This window comes from Populus euphratica, unplaced genomic scaffold (assembly GCF_000495115.2).
Source record: "Populus euphratica unplaced genomic scaffold, PopEup_1.0 scaffold2.1, whole genome shotgun sequence".
NCBI lineage: Eukaryota > Viridiplantae > Streptophyta > Magnoliopsida > Malpighiales > Salicaceae > Populus > Populus euphratica.
In genome coordinates this window covers 3,459,124-3,473,462 of record NW_011499846.1, presented here as the reverse complement: position 1 = coordinate 3,473,462, position 14,339 = coordinate 3,459,124, and the positions used below count along the sequence as shown (strand labels likewise).

The 14,339-nt window shown below is 32.1% G+C and overlaps 1 protein-coding gene across 1 annotated transcript; it reads left to right on the top strand.

Moving 5' to 3' along the window:
• Positions 1–2,921: 2,921 nt before the first annotated feature.
• GOS12 (golgi snare 12) lies at positions 2,922–7,861 on the top strand. The gene is made up of 6 exons (XM_011035650.1): positions 2,922–3,207; positions 3,345–3,541; positions 4,889–4,978; positions 5,066–5,137; positions 7,366–7,495; positions 7,599–7,861. The coding sequence occupies exons 1-6, from the start codon at positions 3,066–3,068 to the stop codon at positions 7,694–7,696; spliced, it is 729 nt and encodes a 242-aa protein (XP_011033952.1). The 5' UTR covers positions 2,922–3,065; the 3' UTR covers positions 7,697–7,861.
• Positions 7,862–14,339: the final 6,478 nt, after the last annotated feature.

Here is a 14,339-nt window from a genome sequence, read left to right as displayed (position 1 = left end):
CTAATTTTCAAACAATCAAATATTAAAAAATAAAATTAAAAAAAAAAATCAATTACTAAATAAATCTGGAACCATGGTATTGAGATAACCTAATAAAAATCATATATAAAAATTATAAAACTTAATCTCCAGTAAACTATTATTAAAAAAAATAAATTAAAAACTAAAAAATAAAACATTAAAACATTAAAATAAAAAAAAATTAAAAACTAAAAAATAAAACATTAAAATAAAAAATAAAACTAGGAAAAAATCATCAATGCTCCCATGTTTCCCTCCTGAATTAGTGCTTGTTGTAATATCGTTATTTTTTGGGTTTCTATGGTCTTCTCTCGCATTAAATATTTGATATAATGTTGATAATGGTACTTAATCCTTAATGTTTTACTGTGGGCATTTGCTAGAAAGATTGTTGGCTTATGCTAAATTGTCATGAGTGCTGAACAGGTTTTCCTAAATTCTGCCTATCATTTTGGGTCAGGCTTTACTGCTTTCATTATGGTTTTCCATGGGATATTTTTTGCCCCTGAAAAGAAGAAGGTTAGTACATTGATTTGTTGATTCATATCTATGCAATTAACCTTTTTTAATGAATGCATGTATGATTAATCTTCTTGTTTGGATATCTTTTGCCCACCACGAATATATTAAACAAATAAATGCATTAGAAAATACAAGTTGGTAAACAAATCTTCGCTCGTCTATGATAGATACTTCTGGACACTTTATGTCTATTATGGTGAGGTAAGATTTTTTATTTTATTTATTTTATTTTTTTTAAGGAAAAGGATGCTTATATATAACGGAAAATACTATGTGATTTAACCTAATTAAATTGTACGATTACTTCAAGCACATTTTGTGAGAAAACGGGAGTTTTCCCCGCATAAAAAAGAGGAAGTTTCAGTCGGTAAAGACATCAAAGGAAAAATGAAGGAAAGACTAATTCAACTTTTACTCGAAACACGTCGTTTTGCATCCAAATTAAATTCATGCAGTACAATCTTCTAGCTGTAGTGTATGAAAAACTATTACACAATCAGCTTGAATAACCTTAACATGTTCAACTGTGCATTTTAATTTAAATATAACGACTAATCAAATTATCTCTAGAATTGTTTGTTATCCGAAATTCACAAGTAAAGATCGGACAAGCAAGAAGAATACGTTTAGTTTATAATTATACAAACATATAAAAACATTGTAATTATTTCAAAAATCTAGTACACATATTAAATAAATATATAAACTTGCAAAAACTATAGAAAAAATAATCATAGCATAGCATCCAAATTAATTAAGTATTGAAATTATACTAACATAAAACTAGTTTATAGTACTTCTTTGTTGAAATTCTTAGAAAATATCCAATCCAAATCAAGAATTAACCATTTGTTTTTAAGGTTTTGTTAAAAACTTTCTTCAATAACAATTCATCCTTATTTAAGTGCACTCCCAGACAAATTCAATGAATTTAAAGAAATAATAATACATATCTCTACACAGAAAAAAACCTAAACTTTGAAATAGATAAAACAAATTAAATAACAAGTCTTTAAAAAAATCAATAGCATATAAAAAAAGAACTCAAGAAAATTCTTAAATTATTTATAACCCATTCAAAACACATCTATTTATAGGAGTTGGAAATCAATATTAATACTTATAATTCATGAATATCTATAATTCATGAATGTTCATAGTATATGATTTACTTATAATAACATTTATTTTTATTATATGATCAATATATTAATTCATCTACTAAAATGTTTTATGGTCTAAAAAATTTTACTATCAAACAAAGATTTGATAGAAAATATTTTTTATTAATAAAGCCCAACTGTAAGCTCGTGAGCCCATAGGCTCATTGTTTAATTCAAAAAGCTATTTTAAGTTTAAAAATTTTGTTATCCAAAAATGTTTTGAGAACAATTTCTCATGAAATTTAAATTTTAAGTGGATTTTTTAAATAATATTAATATTTCATGCTAAAATACTCGTGTAGTATTACACATTTATTATAATTTTAACAGAGTAGACCTCACATATAATTTAGTTTTAAAATAATATCATTATATATTTTATAAACCAATTCTAACATTATTTCACACAGTTATAATTTCTTTTTAATCAAAATTGAAGTTAGATAAAGAATTAACAGTTGAAGGTGTGAAATTACTTAGTAGGTAGCGTGGATATAGCTTTTTTGTTCCACTTATATTACGTGCGGTTAGAAAAACAATTAGGAAAAAATGAGACATGGAGGAAAGTAGTAGGAATCAAAAGGCTACAAATTTCTTAATAGGGATGAAAATGGATTCTAAAGGGTTAAGTCTTGTATTATTCATACCTGAATTCAAATAATTATTCAAATTCAATCAAAACTAAAACATGTATAAATTTTTAAAAAATTAAACTTTGATTAAGTTTTGGTATTCATAACTTCAATATGACTCAAACTTGAAACTTAATCGATATAATTTATAACTATTTATTATATAATTAGTTTTATATAAATATAATATTTTTCAAAATTTCAAATTATTTATTTATTTTAAGTTGAATTTGAATTCAAATTGGGTTTCGTGCTGACCCTTTGCCTTCAAATAAACTGAAACTTGATCAGGGTTCCATTTGAAATCGCCACCATGCGATTGCTAGGTCGAGCTTAGAGGGAGGGATGCTTCAAGGGCAGGCTTTCTCCGAGCTGGTTCAGTGAATTATTGGCCACTATGTATTGGCCCAATTATTGAAAGCCCATCAAAACCTTAAGCTATCCTTCGAGGTCTGGCTTTCTCCAATCTGGCTCAGTGAATTAAAGGGCATTATTGTTTGGGCCTATGATTGCAAGCCCATAAAAACTGTACATTTAAGGCCCAGTAAGAAATTGACATTATGATCTCCTTCCCTCTGCGAGTGCCAGTGGGGATGATGAAGCTTAAAGGAGGAGAAGAAAATAAATAGACTACTACCAATCAAATCAAACAAGTGACTGTAAATAACTGTCGTATCGTTAGCTCACGAAACAAAAGAAATAGCAAGTATTAGGATCTAGATCCAGAATGACGGATACAAATCTGGAGTTACAAGAATCCGGTTGGGAGGAACTAAGAAGAGAAGCAAGAAAGATCGAAGGAGATCTCGATGTTAAACTCTCTTCTTATGCCAAACTTGGCTCTCGTTTCTCTCAAGCGGGAGGAGGAGGTTTGGATTCACTTTTAATTTGTTTTTTTTCCTTCTTAATTTCCAAGTGTAATAATGTGGTAATTGTTTCTTGGAAATTCAATAATTTTGAGTCATTAGTGGATTATCGGTGTTGATTGTTATGGAGTGTGATTCAGGTTATGTCGAGACTGGTTCGCCAACAGTTGGATCCAGCAGGTCATGGAAATCAATGGAAATGGAAATTCAATCGTCACTTGAGAAGCTACTTGATATAAATGATGCTATGAGTAGATGTGCTGCGTCTGCAGCACCAGCAACTTCAGTTACTCAAAAGCTAGCAAGGCATAGAGATATCCTTCATGATTTTACGCAGGTTTGATTTTTGTTTTGGTAAAATTGGTAATGAAGTGCTTAGGAAAGTTTTGTTGTATCGTATGTGATGCGTGTATTGGCAGCAATGCGGATGGGAAATCTGATAATGGATTTTTGTTTTTAGATTAATGTGGCTTTGTTTCAATTTGAAAAATTAGGAAATGTGGCTTTATTAATATGGGAGGAGTAGGAGTGGAGGAAAAAAATACAAATTGCAAACTGTGTATAAGAACCTTATCCGGAATGTAGAAATGTTGGTCATTTTAATCTTTTTTCGTGGGAAGACAGTTGATTTGATTATTAATGTCATTGTGTTTAATTTCCATCATATTGTCGTGATTGCGGGCATAATCAGTTTCAGTTCTTTCCTTCTTTCTTTCTTTGTATTTTGCGTTTTTTTATTGGTTGATTATATGATTCACACTCTGTTTTTCTTTTCCTTCTCTTTATTTTTTTTTTGCATTTTTTTTTTGGTTGATTATATGATTCATGCTCTGTTTTTGGGACTCAATTGCTAGTTCCGCACCTTAAACAGTGTGAAAAAATGCATCAGTAACAAGTTAGTTTTTCTTGTGGTGCTCAATCAAATTTTCAAAGGGTAATTTGAATTCAGCAGTATGCATCTGATCTCATAGAAAGTTTCTTCTATGAGATGTCAAGAACCCAGCTGGTTTTTTTCAAAATCATCAAATTCCAAAAGATTTTCTTGCATCTGCAAGTGGAATCTCATTTTGAATCTGATGTCATTTTAAAATGAAGAGTGTTCCATTTAAAAATATTCATGCTTGAGTGCTGCTTGTCTTGAGCAATGAAGTAAGCCAGGAGAAGGTTTAGGAGCCCAACTTATATACATGTGATACTGATGCACACAATCACTGTTTTCAGTAAGTTCCATCTTCTCTGGTCTCATTCCCATTGGCGTCTAAGTTCAACTCAAGTTCTTAATCAAAATTTCTCTTTCTAGTCGGCAGTGGCAGCATTATTTTTGCAGCTTCTTGGTTTATGATTGATAGCAAAGCCCACGATAGCGCTTCAAAGATTAGTGGAGAGGGGAGAAGAAAAGGGAAAAATTTCTATACAGAATTGGTCCTAAATTAACTTTTTTCATATCATTGTATCAGTTCCATTAAACAAATTAGCAGATTAGTTAGATGCTAAATCTATAGTATATTAGGAATTTTCGTACAGCTTTTATTTCAAACTGTTTTTCTCCTTTAGGACTGCTTCTCATTGTATTATATTCCTAATCATTTGATTTCATTGTGGACATGACATCTATTCTCTTGAGCTAAGAAATGGTAGTTTATTGGTTTCTGTCACATTGATCAAATAAGATTTGTTACTTTAGGAGTTTCGACGAATCAAAGGAAACATAAACTCTATGAGGGAACATTCAGAGCTTCTGAGTTCTGTCCGAGACGATATTAGTGAGTACAAGGTGAGTATCATTTGAACTCTTAAAACTGCTGTATGTTCTCATGTTTTTGTTTCTCAAAATTGAGGTTTGTTTCCTGTTTACTTACAGGCATCTGGTAGTATGTCCCCGAGAGTGCAGTTACTACGAGAAAGAGCTGCCATCCATGGAAGCATATCTCACGTAAGACTTTCTCGCTTTCTTTTGGTCATATCCATGTCAGATTCTTTAGATTAATATTTCTCCTTGCACATTTCTTGCCATGTATGTTGATGGAAAAATAAATAAGAATGTTGGGATGGACAACTGGCAGTATTGAACTGGATGGAGTTAAATAATAAGTTTTACTAGATAAGAGGTAGAGACTGAAGAAAATATGGATGGTATGAATAGAAATCATTGACTAGTTCCAGTAGCGAAAAATGGCAGAAAATGAATGTAATTGGGTGTAAATAGCAGGAGCTTTTTTTTTTCCTCTGGTGCACAACAGTTTTACTTATCTGTCACTAGACCCATAAGTCTAACCACCACCACCACCACCATCCCACCTTTGGTTGGGTTTGAACCTTGAACCTCTACAGCTTAACTCCACTTGCACTCTGTGAAGTGGGAGGTACATCACTCAGCTAAAAAGCTTGGTTTATGAACATTGTAAGTTTAATGCATTTAGATTTCTAGTTTACTAACAATGTGTCGGGCAAGGGTGGATTTTTTGGGGATTGAAAATAGGTGGAAGGGAAATATGGTGAGGAATTTGGTTTTCCACTCTATGGATCACCAGCAGAGCAAGGAACTATGGATCACCAGTAGAGCAAGGAACTAAGGAATGGAATGTGGAAAGAAATTTTCTTTCAATGCCTACCACTTTCAATCTCTCTTATTTGGAGAGAAAGACTTAACATTAAACATATATATTTCCCCTTCATTAGCTAGTAACTATGGATCACCAGTAGAGCAAGGAACTAAGGAATGGAATGTGGAAAGAAATTTTCTTTCAATGCCTACCGCTTTCAATCTCTCTTATTTGGAGAGAAAGACTTAACATTAAACATATATATTTTCCCTTCATTAGCTAGTGTTTCTCTATGCCTACACAATCCAACTTCTAATTTTACTAGCCACCTGTCCATTCCCTTCTTCAGTTTATCTCTTCAAATTCCTCTTCTTTGATATGTGGTATTGTCATAACTTTGTTATATACACATGTTGGCCTACTTCCCAACACCATAGAAATGGATATCGATGTATTAAATCTATCTTTACATTCCTGTAGAACTTTGCGATATCAAATGTCAAAGATGCTGTGTCCAAACTATGGTTTATTTGATTAGCAAATCTTATGTCCAAATAAATGGAGACAAAAATGGAAGGGAAGTTGATTACTAGTTAGAAGTTAAACTTTAATAAATAAGGCGATGAGCATAATTGCATCGTTGCATTCATAATTTTCATTCCACCTCTTTTTTATGTTTTCAAATAAAACAAAAACTTCCATTTTCATTCCTCTCCTTTTTCACGTTTCCCAAGCATATGGACTGAATATAATATTCCCTTCTAGTACTTTCATTCCTTCCACGGTCCCATTTCTTTTCTCACAACTTTTTAGTCCCAAACATAGCGTCAGTTACTCACTAAAGAGCAGTTGTCAATACTATGTTCATAGCATCTATTTTCTGATGCCTGCTTCCTAAACAAAGGGCTCGACGTCATGGAACAATTTAATTAAATGTTGACCTAAAATGGTTTAGAAAGGTAAGTTGCGTTTGTACATTTTACATTTGGCTGTGACTAGGTGTGTGGCCTCCTTCTATCCCTTTCACTGATCTCAATTAGCAGGCATAAAGATAGCTACAATCATTAGTGACTTTACCAGATGTTTATTTAAAAGCACTGCACCCAATTTCCTGGTTTTTTACCACTGAAAAACTTTCTACCGGAAAAAGCTGTTTTTGTAGTTTTTAGGTCTACACTTGTCTGAATTATCAGTTGTCATACAACGCATTGTGCAGATCAGGAAATCCATGTTCTTTTCCTTGTCATATATAGAATCAAGTTGCAATGACACAGAGCTACCTCAAGTGGTCCTTATAGAGAATCCTGTTATATGGGCTAATTAAAAATGAAGTCATACAGCCTATAAATGTTGCACGTGATGAGTTGACTGACTTTGTCCTATGCAAAAGTGGTAATCTTGAAACACCAAGTTGTATCTGTAGTTTATCTCACATGATTTACTTTTGAATTCTGAAGCCCCCCTCAGTAACCATTCAATTGATTTACTTTTGAATTCTGAAGCCCCCCTCGGTAACCATTCAATTAATGGCATTATGGTATAAGCTGTGGACTTCCTTTGTCAGCAATTGCTTCTCTGATCTTTAGTCAATTGACAATGCTGGTTCACGTCTGTGCAGATTGATGATGTCATAAATCAAGCTCAAACGACCAGGGCCGTTTTGGGTTCTCAAAGGGCTTTTTTTGGAGATGTTCAGGGGAAAGTGAAGCTTCTAGGCGACAAATTTCCAATTATCCGTGGCCTTCTTGGTACTATACAGTAGCCATTTGTATTATAAACACTTATTTTCTGATATTCAGCAACATTCTTCAGTTGCATAACCATTTATTTTTTCTTCTTCTGTTTTCTAAGGTTCTATCAAGAGGAGACGATCAAGAGACACTCTCATTCTGTCGGCTGTTATTGCTGCTTGTACGTTGTTTCTTATTATCTACTGGCTCTCAAAATAACAGATGCTATTTATTGTTACAAAATTTACAAAACGATGATGGTCTTCCAAAGCAATTTTGCTTCTGTAATATGTTAGGATGGATGAAGTTTTGTTTGCATCCATGTGGTGCCATTACGCCAGAAGCATATCATTTTGTTTTATATGGGATTTGCTATTCCAAATACATGGCTAGATGTACCACTGTACAGATGAACAGCCACCCAAGGATCTAGATATCATCAAAAGAAAGAAAACGAAGGTCTCAACATGTCTCGTTGCTGCATAGGAACTACCTCTCAGCTTGATGACTCCTTTTCATGCCTTAAAGCATCAATGTCTCTTCTGGTGCAGCTTTAAGCCTTGTTTGGATTACCTCAAACCTTTGCTGCACGGAGTGTTTGCATGTGCAATGACACTGTTTTTCCAAGTCATCAACCTCACATTGAATGCACAGAAATTTTGCCAGAGGGCGCATGTGAGTGCCAGGCACTTCTCTTGTTGTCTTCATTTCTTGATATGGAATTGTCCATCATGTCCTTTCTTGTTCAAGTCTCAATGTAGGAATGACCGTGGGGGAAGAAGATGTATCCTTCATCTTCGCTTTCACGAGGCTTCTTAACTTCCGTACCTGCCTTTATTTTATCCAAGTTAATTTGTACCCTCCAAAGATCAAGGCTGAAAAAATAAAACCTGAGCAAAACAGATTAAATACAAAAAAATAATATAAAGAATACAAAGAATACCAAAATAAACCACGCAATATGAAATCCAAAACATGTTAGATTTAGTTGACATGATGACACATAATTGTTGGAAATCATTCAATGATCAAGCATTAATTTATTTTAATTATCATTTAAATATCATGATTTTATCAAAATAAATTTCTATTCAAAACTGAAATTTTAAAATTAAAAATTATTTAAACACTTTATTGATGTGAATAAACACTAGATTATTAGTTGATTATGTATAAAAAAAGTTTTTGATAGAAAAATAAACTAAAATTGGTTCCAACCTAGAGGCTAAGACAATGTTTTTGTCAAAAACATGAATAATATTGTTTAAAAATTCAGAAAAATGCCTAGCCAAGATAGCCATTGTCAAGCCTAAAATGAGTATTTTTGGCTTTTAAAACATGCAATTTTTGTTCCAACAGGTTAAAATATTATACACAAACATGTTTAAACCAAAAACTAAAAAAAAAAAATCAAAGCATCAAAATCAACATTAGGTACTAAATAAAAAAAATATCAACTTAAAACAACATATATATTCAGACAACATAAATTTAAGATTGATTTTCTGAACCTATTTTGTGCATGAACATGTCCAACAAACTCAAGATAAACATTCTTACTTTAACATCCATAGCTTTAGTTAAACAAAACTTAAAATAATATTGTATATCAAAAACAAATTTAAAAAATAACTTTAATGTGATAAAAATATCAACAAACTTCAAAAGAGCCTTATTAAATAAAAAATATAGCAACAAAAAGGTGAGTACAATATCATTTGTTAAGCATTCTAAACCTCTTTTCTATGATTATAAATATAAATATAAAACAAAAAAATGAAAAAAAACAACAAAAAGAGGCCATAAAAGATCTACTTTTAGATCAATTAGGTATACCCAGAATAACTATTTTCTTTTGGTTTTCCTTTGAAAATTTTTACCTTTCACAAATTTGCAAAGTTTAAGAAAGCTTTTGTATAGGCTTTTGAACCTTTACACTTATTTTTTTTTGTTGATATTTTTCTTCTTATCCTTTATCTTATCTTATCTTTTTTTTTTCTTTTTTTGTTAGTTTTTTTTTTAATTTTAAAGGGGTATTTATAGAGTTTTTAGAAGTCTTAAATCTATTTCTCATATCTTGATGTTGAGAGAAGTGTTGTAAACCCTTGATAAAAACTCATTAAGAAACCTTTATGTGTGAACACAAGAAAAGCAAATTAATTTTTGCATGATGGTTATACTATTGAAGCTGATAGAAATGCCTACTTTCGAGGCTTCGTTGAAGCAATTATGACATCATCATCATCATCTCTTAAAGCCACATGAAGTTGGTAGAAGGAGAACACACCCTTAATTTAGATCTAACTTTAATCAATTTAAAAGTCAGTAGCTCCACATTCATTCATTTGAAGTTATTAACCCAATCAGTAAAAAATATTAAAACAAAGATGCAAGTTAGCAAACGACATGTCATTAACTTTGTTTTCGTTAAGTCTAAACTACAAGTTGTTAAGGGTTTTTAATTTGGAATTTGAAAAATTTCAATTGAGTCCCTATTCTTTCAATAGCTTTTAATTATATTTGTAATTAGCTTTAGACTTTTAATTTTATACAATTTCATCCTTGTCAAACTCAATTGTCAGTTCCAAAGTTTACCATTATCTTTATTTTCATGATTGGTCCTAAATTTATGCATTTTGACTCGTAATTTTCCAACAAACTTCTATTTTCTTCGATTTGGCCCATGATTTTGTCAAACTTAGCCTTTACATTCACACATTTTTTTTTAATTTGATTCTTGATTTTAGATTTATTTAAGCAAGTTCTTAATTGACCGTCAGACTTCAATATTTATGCAATTAAGCCCATGATTTATCAAATTAACTCATAAAAAATTATAATTAGACCCCTATGCTTTAATTTCTTCTAATTAAAGACAAAATTGACATCAAAAATTAATTTTTCTTGCAATTAAACCCTTAGTGATTTCAATTAAACCTTGAAAATTTTCAATTGAGTCCTTAAATATCTAATTTTGAATTTTTCTCCTTAAATTAATTTTTTTTATCAATAGAGCCTTTATCAGTTGAAAATACATGTCAAAATTTTCAATCTTGTATATTTTGATTTTCCTCAACCAATCTTTGAAAATTTCTTGGACGTTCTAGTGTGTGTGTTATTTTTTCTTCTATTTTTTTTTTGTTTATATATGCAGGGCCCTCAAAATGGGAACAACAATATTAACGAGCATGTGAATAGCATTTCCAGATGTATATCTTGTCCTTTATTTTCTTGCGAAAGCTACCAACAAATGGCCGAGACTCTCAATAGCCATGTGAATTTAAAGCATCACTGAAAAATTGTATGCAAAAACTTTCGACCGTTGAGTTGCTGTTGCATAACATAAAACAACTATGGTCCATCAGTTAACCCAACGTGATTTGGCAGTTAGAAAGGGGTCATATATGGTACCATTGGCAACAAATGGTGTATACGTATAGTGATTCATGAAAAAAGAACGACAAATTTAGTGTATTGGAGGCGATTTGGACTACTTTTAAGATTGATGATGTACTTGTAACATTAAGATATAAAAATGTAATAATAAACTTGCATGGCGTGCACTATACCCGCCTTAAATTTCAAACAAAAGGTTCAATGTGGCGGAACAAGTGAGATGGCCACGTGCCTTTAATTAGACATACATGCATGATTCATAATTAATAAAGTTCACAGAATCATTTATAAGCAAGGTTTCTTCACACACACACACACAAATATATATTAAAGATATATTTCATTGTTGTATGTTTTGCTGCATGATGCAATCAAGGCATCGGCTGCAACAGAAAGAAGATGATCAGGAATGGTTTAAAGATAAGCGATATCCTTTTCATCAAGAAATAAGGGGGGGAATGCAAAACATGAGAGGAAAGAATTTTAAAATCTAACTGGCATCCTTCTTGTGGCTAGGCTGGATTTTGGCAGAAATTGAACACCGTAAACTGCTGAATTCATACCAATTTATGGCGAGACAGTGAACGTGAGGTGATTTACAAAAACAAACAAGAAATGGATCTCATTTTCATGTCTTTTGCAACAAGCCTCGAGGTTTACAGCTTGAGATGGCTCTGTGTAACAGAGGCTTGGCTACCTCCCTAACTCAGCGATACAGTGGCAGTACTTTTTTGTCACTGTAAATTTGTACACAACCACATCCACACACCACCCTATTACCCAGTGCTTGAGATGCCAAAAGAAACAGCACAGGCCTATTATCATCATCATCTTTATTGGATTTCTACCCTATCCGTATTCTTTCAGGCTTTTTACGCAGAAGGCTTGTTTTTAACTTTTGTGCATGTATATATGTTATGCTTGTTCATAATGGAAGACAAGATTGTTGTTGTTGTCGTTGTTCTTACTATTATTATTTGTGTGTGATTATATAATTGTTATATGAAGTTTGATGTGAATAATTGTTAGAAATTTGATGCATTGATGAGAGAAACAAATACTACTACTAATTTTTCCCACCACCTCTAAATTAAATAGTTCAAATCTGATATATATTCCATTTTATTTGAAGATCTCAGATTTAAATCCTGAAATTTGTCTAGGATGACGAATTAGGAAGGGAGGTGAGGATATATATATATTTGGTGTGATTATAAATTTCTTCAAAATGTCCTCTACCTATAAGAGGGATGTTGGTAGTGTTCCCAAACAGATGATGCCAGAGATTTAGCTGGTGATTGCTTGTCAATAGTGTGATAATTCTAAAAACCTGGATCAATTTGGACATGGCACCTGCCAACATTGCTTGATATTTTGTCGTAATTAAAACCTTTTCTGCCATAAAACAACTCCCTTACCCAAAAAAGAGAGAACATTGAAAAGTTACAACATATTTGCTCAAACTGTGCTTGATGCTGTAGGACTTAATTTACCAAAATCTTCAAAGGATTATTTCCAAGTATGTGGAGCACGTAAAAGAAACAAAAACAGCTGGTCCTTTTACGAGGCTTGAGACCTTTATAATTATCTGTATATTATATACTATGCTAATGATTATATTCTATTTATACATATATAGAAAAGAAAAGGATATTGTCAAGGGTTTAATTTCTTGTCTTAGCAATCACATTTTATGTGGACGCTACAGAAATAACTTTCCAATCATAAGGCCTCCTTATACATATTTGGGAAGGCAAGACAGGTCCCATGTTCTCTGTACATATATAGTCTATGTTTTTTTTTTTTTAAAAGTGCTAAATAATCTAATGAAAGTTATTGGTTGATGGAGGTTCCAGCTGCATATGCATATTGTTTAATAAGATGTAACATTAGCTAGAAATGGCCATTAAATCTGGCAAAGTAGAAGTAAAATAAATTATGAGGGTACGTACTTCCATTAACGACAGCAATTTTAGACAGCGAAATTCGATCTGCCGTGGAAGGTTACCCCAGCAGGATATGATCAATTGTATGTCTGATTCTGATATCCATGTAATGTGTCCCACAATGAATATTTACAGTATTAGTATATGCCAAAGAAGCTGATATGTCGAGACCTACTTATCAACTATCATACGTACAACTTGATTACTATGAAACATCTTCTGTCTCAATTTATTATCTCTGTTCAGATTAATTACGATATTCAAGTTAAGATCTTCCCATCTGTAAATTATCATGTAAATAAGATAAGATGAATTATAGGTGTACGAATTAATCCTATATATATATATATATATAATTGATGTGCAGTAAATTCAAAAAAAATTGTGATTGGTATGATCCAATGAACCCTTTATGAAAAATCTTCCTTCCACCATATTTATCGTATCAATCATTAATTATTTAATTACTAGCAGGATCAGGTTGAATATGTATTGCTTATATTATTTATTACTGTAATTATCATAAAAGCTTTATTGTTAAACCCTAGACTTAATCATAACCCAGTTTAATTTGTTTTGCAGTATTTTCTACGGATTAAAGAAAAAACATGATTAATGATGACCACGATTTCTTAACACGAGAACCAAACAAATCCTTGGAGTAATGAGTTTTGTAGTCCCTATACTACTCAATATTTGCTAGTATGGTAACTTTTTTTTATAGGCACGGTTTATTCGGTACTCGGATATTTGGAACTGCAGAGTAAACCAGTAAACAGCAAGCATCCGCTTCAACGCCGTTTCCAGTACTAACCCTTTTTCTAAGGCACCGAATCCTCAATGCTGAAAACAAAACATAAATAAACCTGTGCTCGAATCCTCATATAAATCTCTAAATAAATGCCGCATATGCCGTTTTCTATTTAACGAGGAACCAAACAAAATCCTCAGGTCCAACGAGGGCAACCACGAATGCTGTTAATTAATTATATATATATATAAGAAACTTAATTTAGAATGACAAGTCAGGACTCTGTCATTTCTAACCGCGTGACTGAAGAATCTTCCCTTTAAAAGCACTTTTAGGGAAGAGACAGTGTGATCCATTTGCACACATGAGCTAGGATGGAAGGATGGTGATGCTTTTCAAAAAATTCAGAGAAAAAATGATAGCCATCTGTTTTAGCAAACCTGGGGTGTTGCAAGAGAAAGTAAAACCTATATATAGGTCATACAGTGTAGACCTTGGTGGACTAACTAGACGAGCTAAAACTTGTCCCAAAGATAGAGAAATCTATGCAAGGACAAAGAAAGAAAAATTCAAATAATAAAGTATCTCTGGCTTCCTGGTGCCCCTGACAACTACGTATCTCTGTGCATACATGTGTGTGTGCGAGAGCGAGATGGGGAGATACCTGAGTGGTCAAATCGGTAAAGATATGAAAGCTTTAATGTTTCCTAACCTTATATGCTATTTAATTTTTTGTTATTTATACTATACAGAAGTATAATAATGTGGT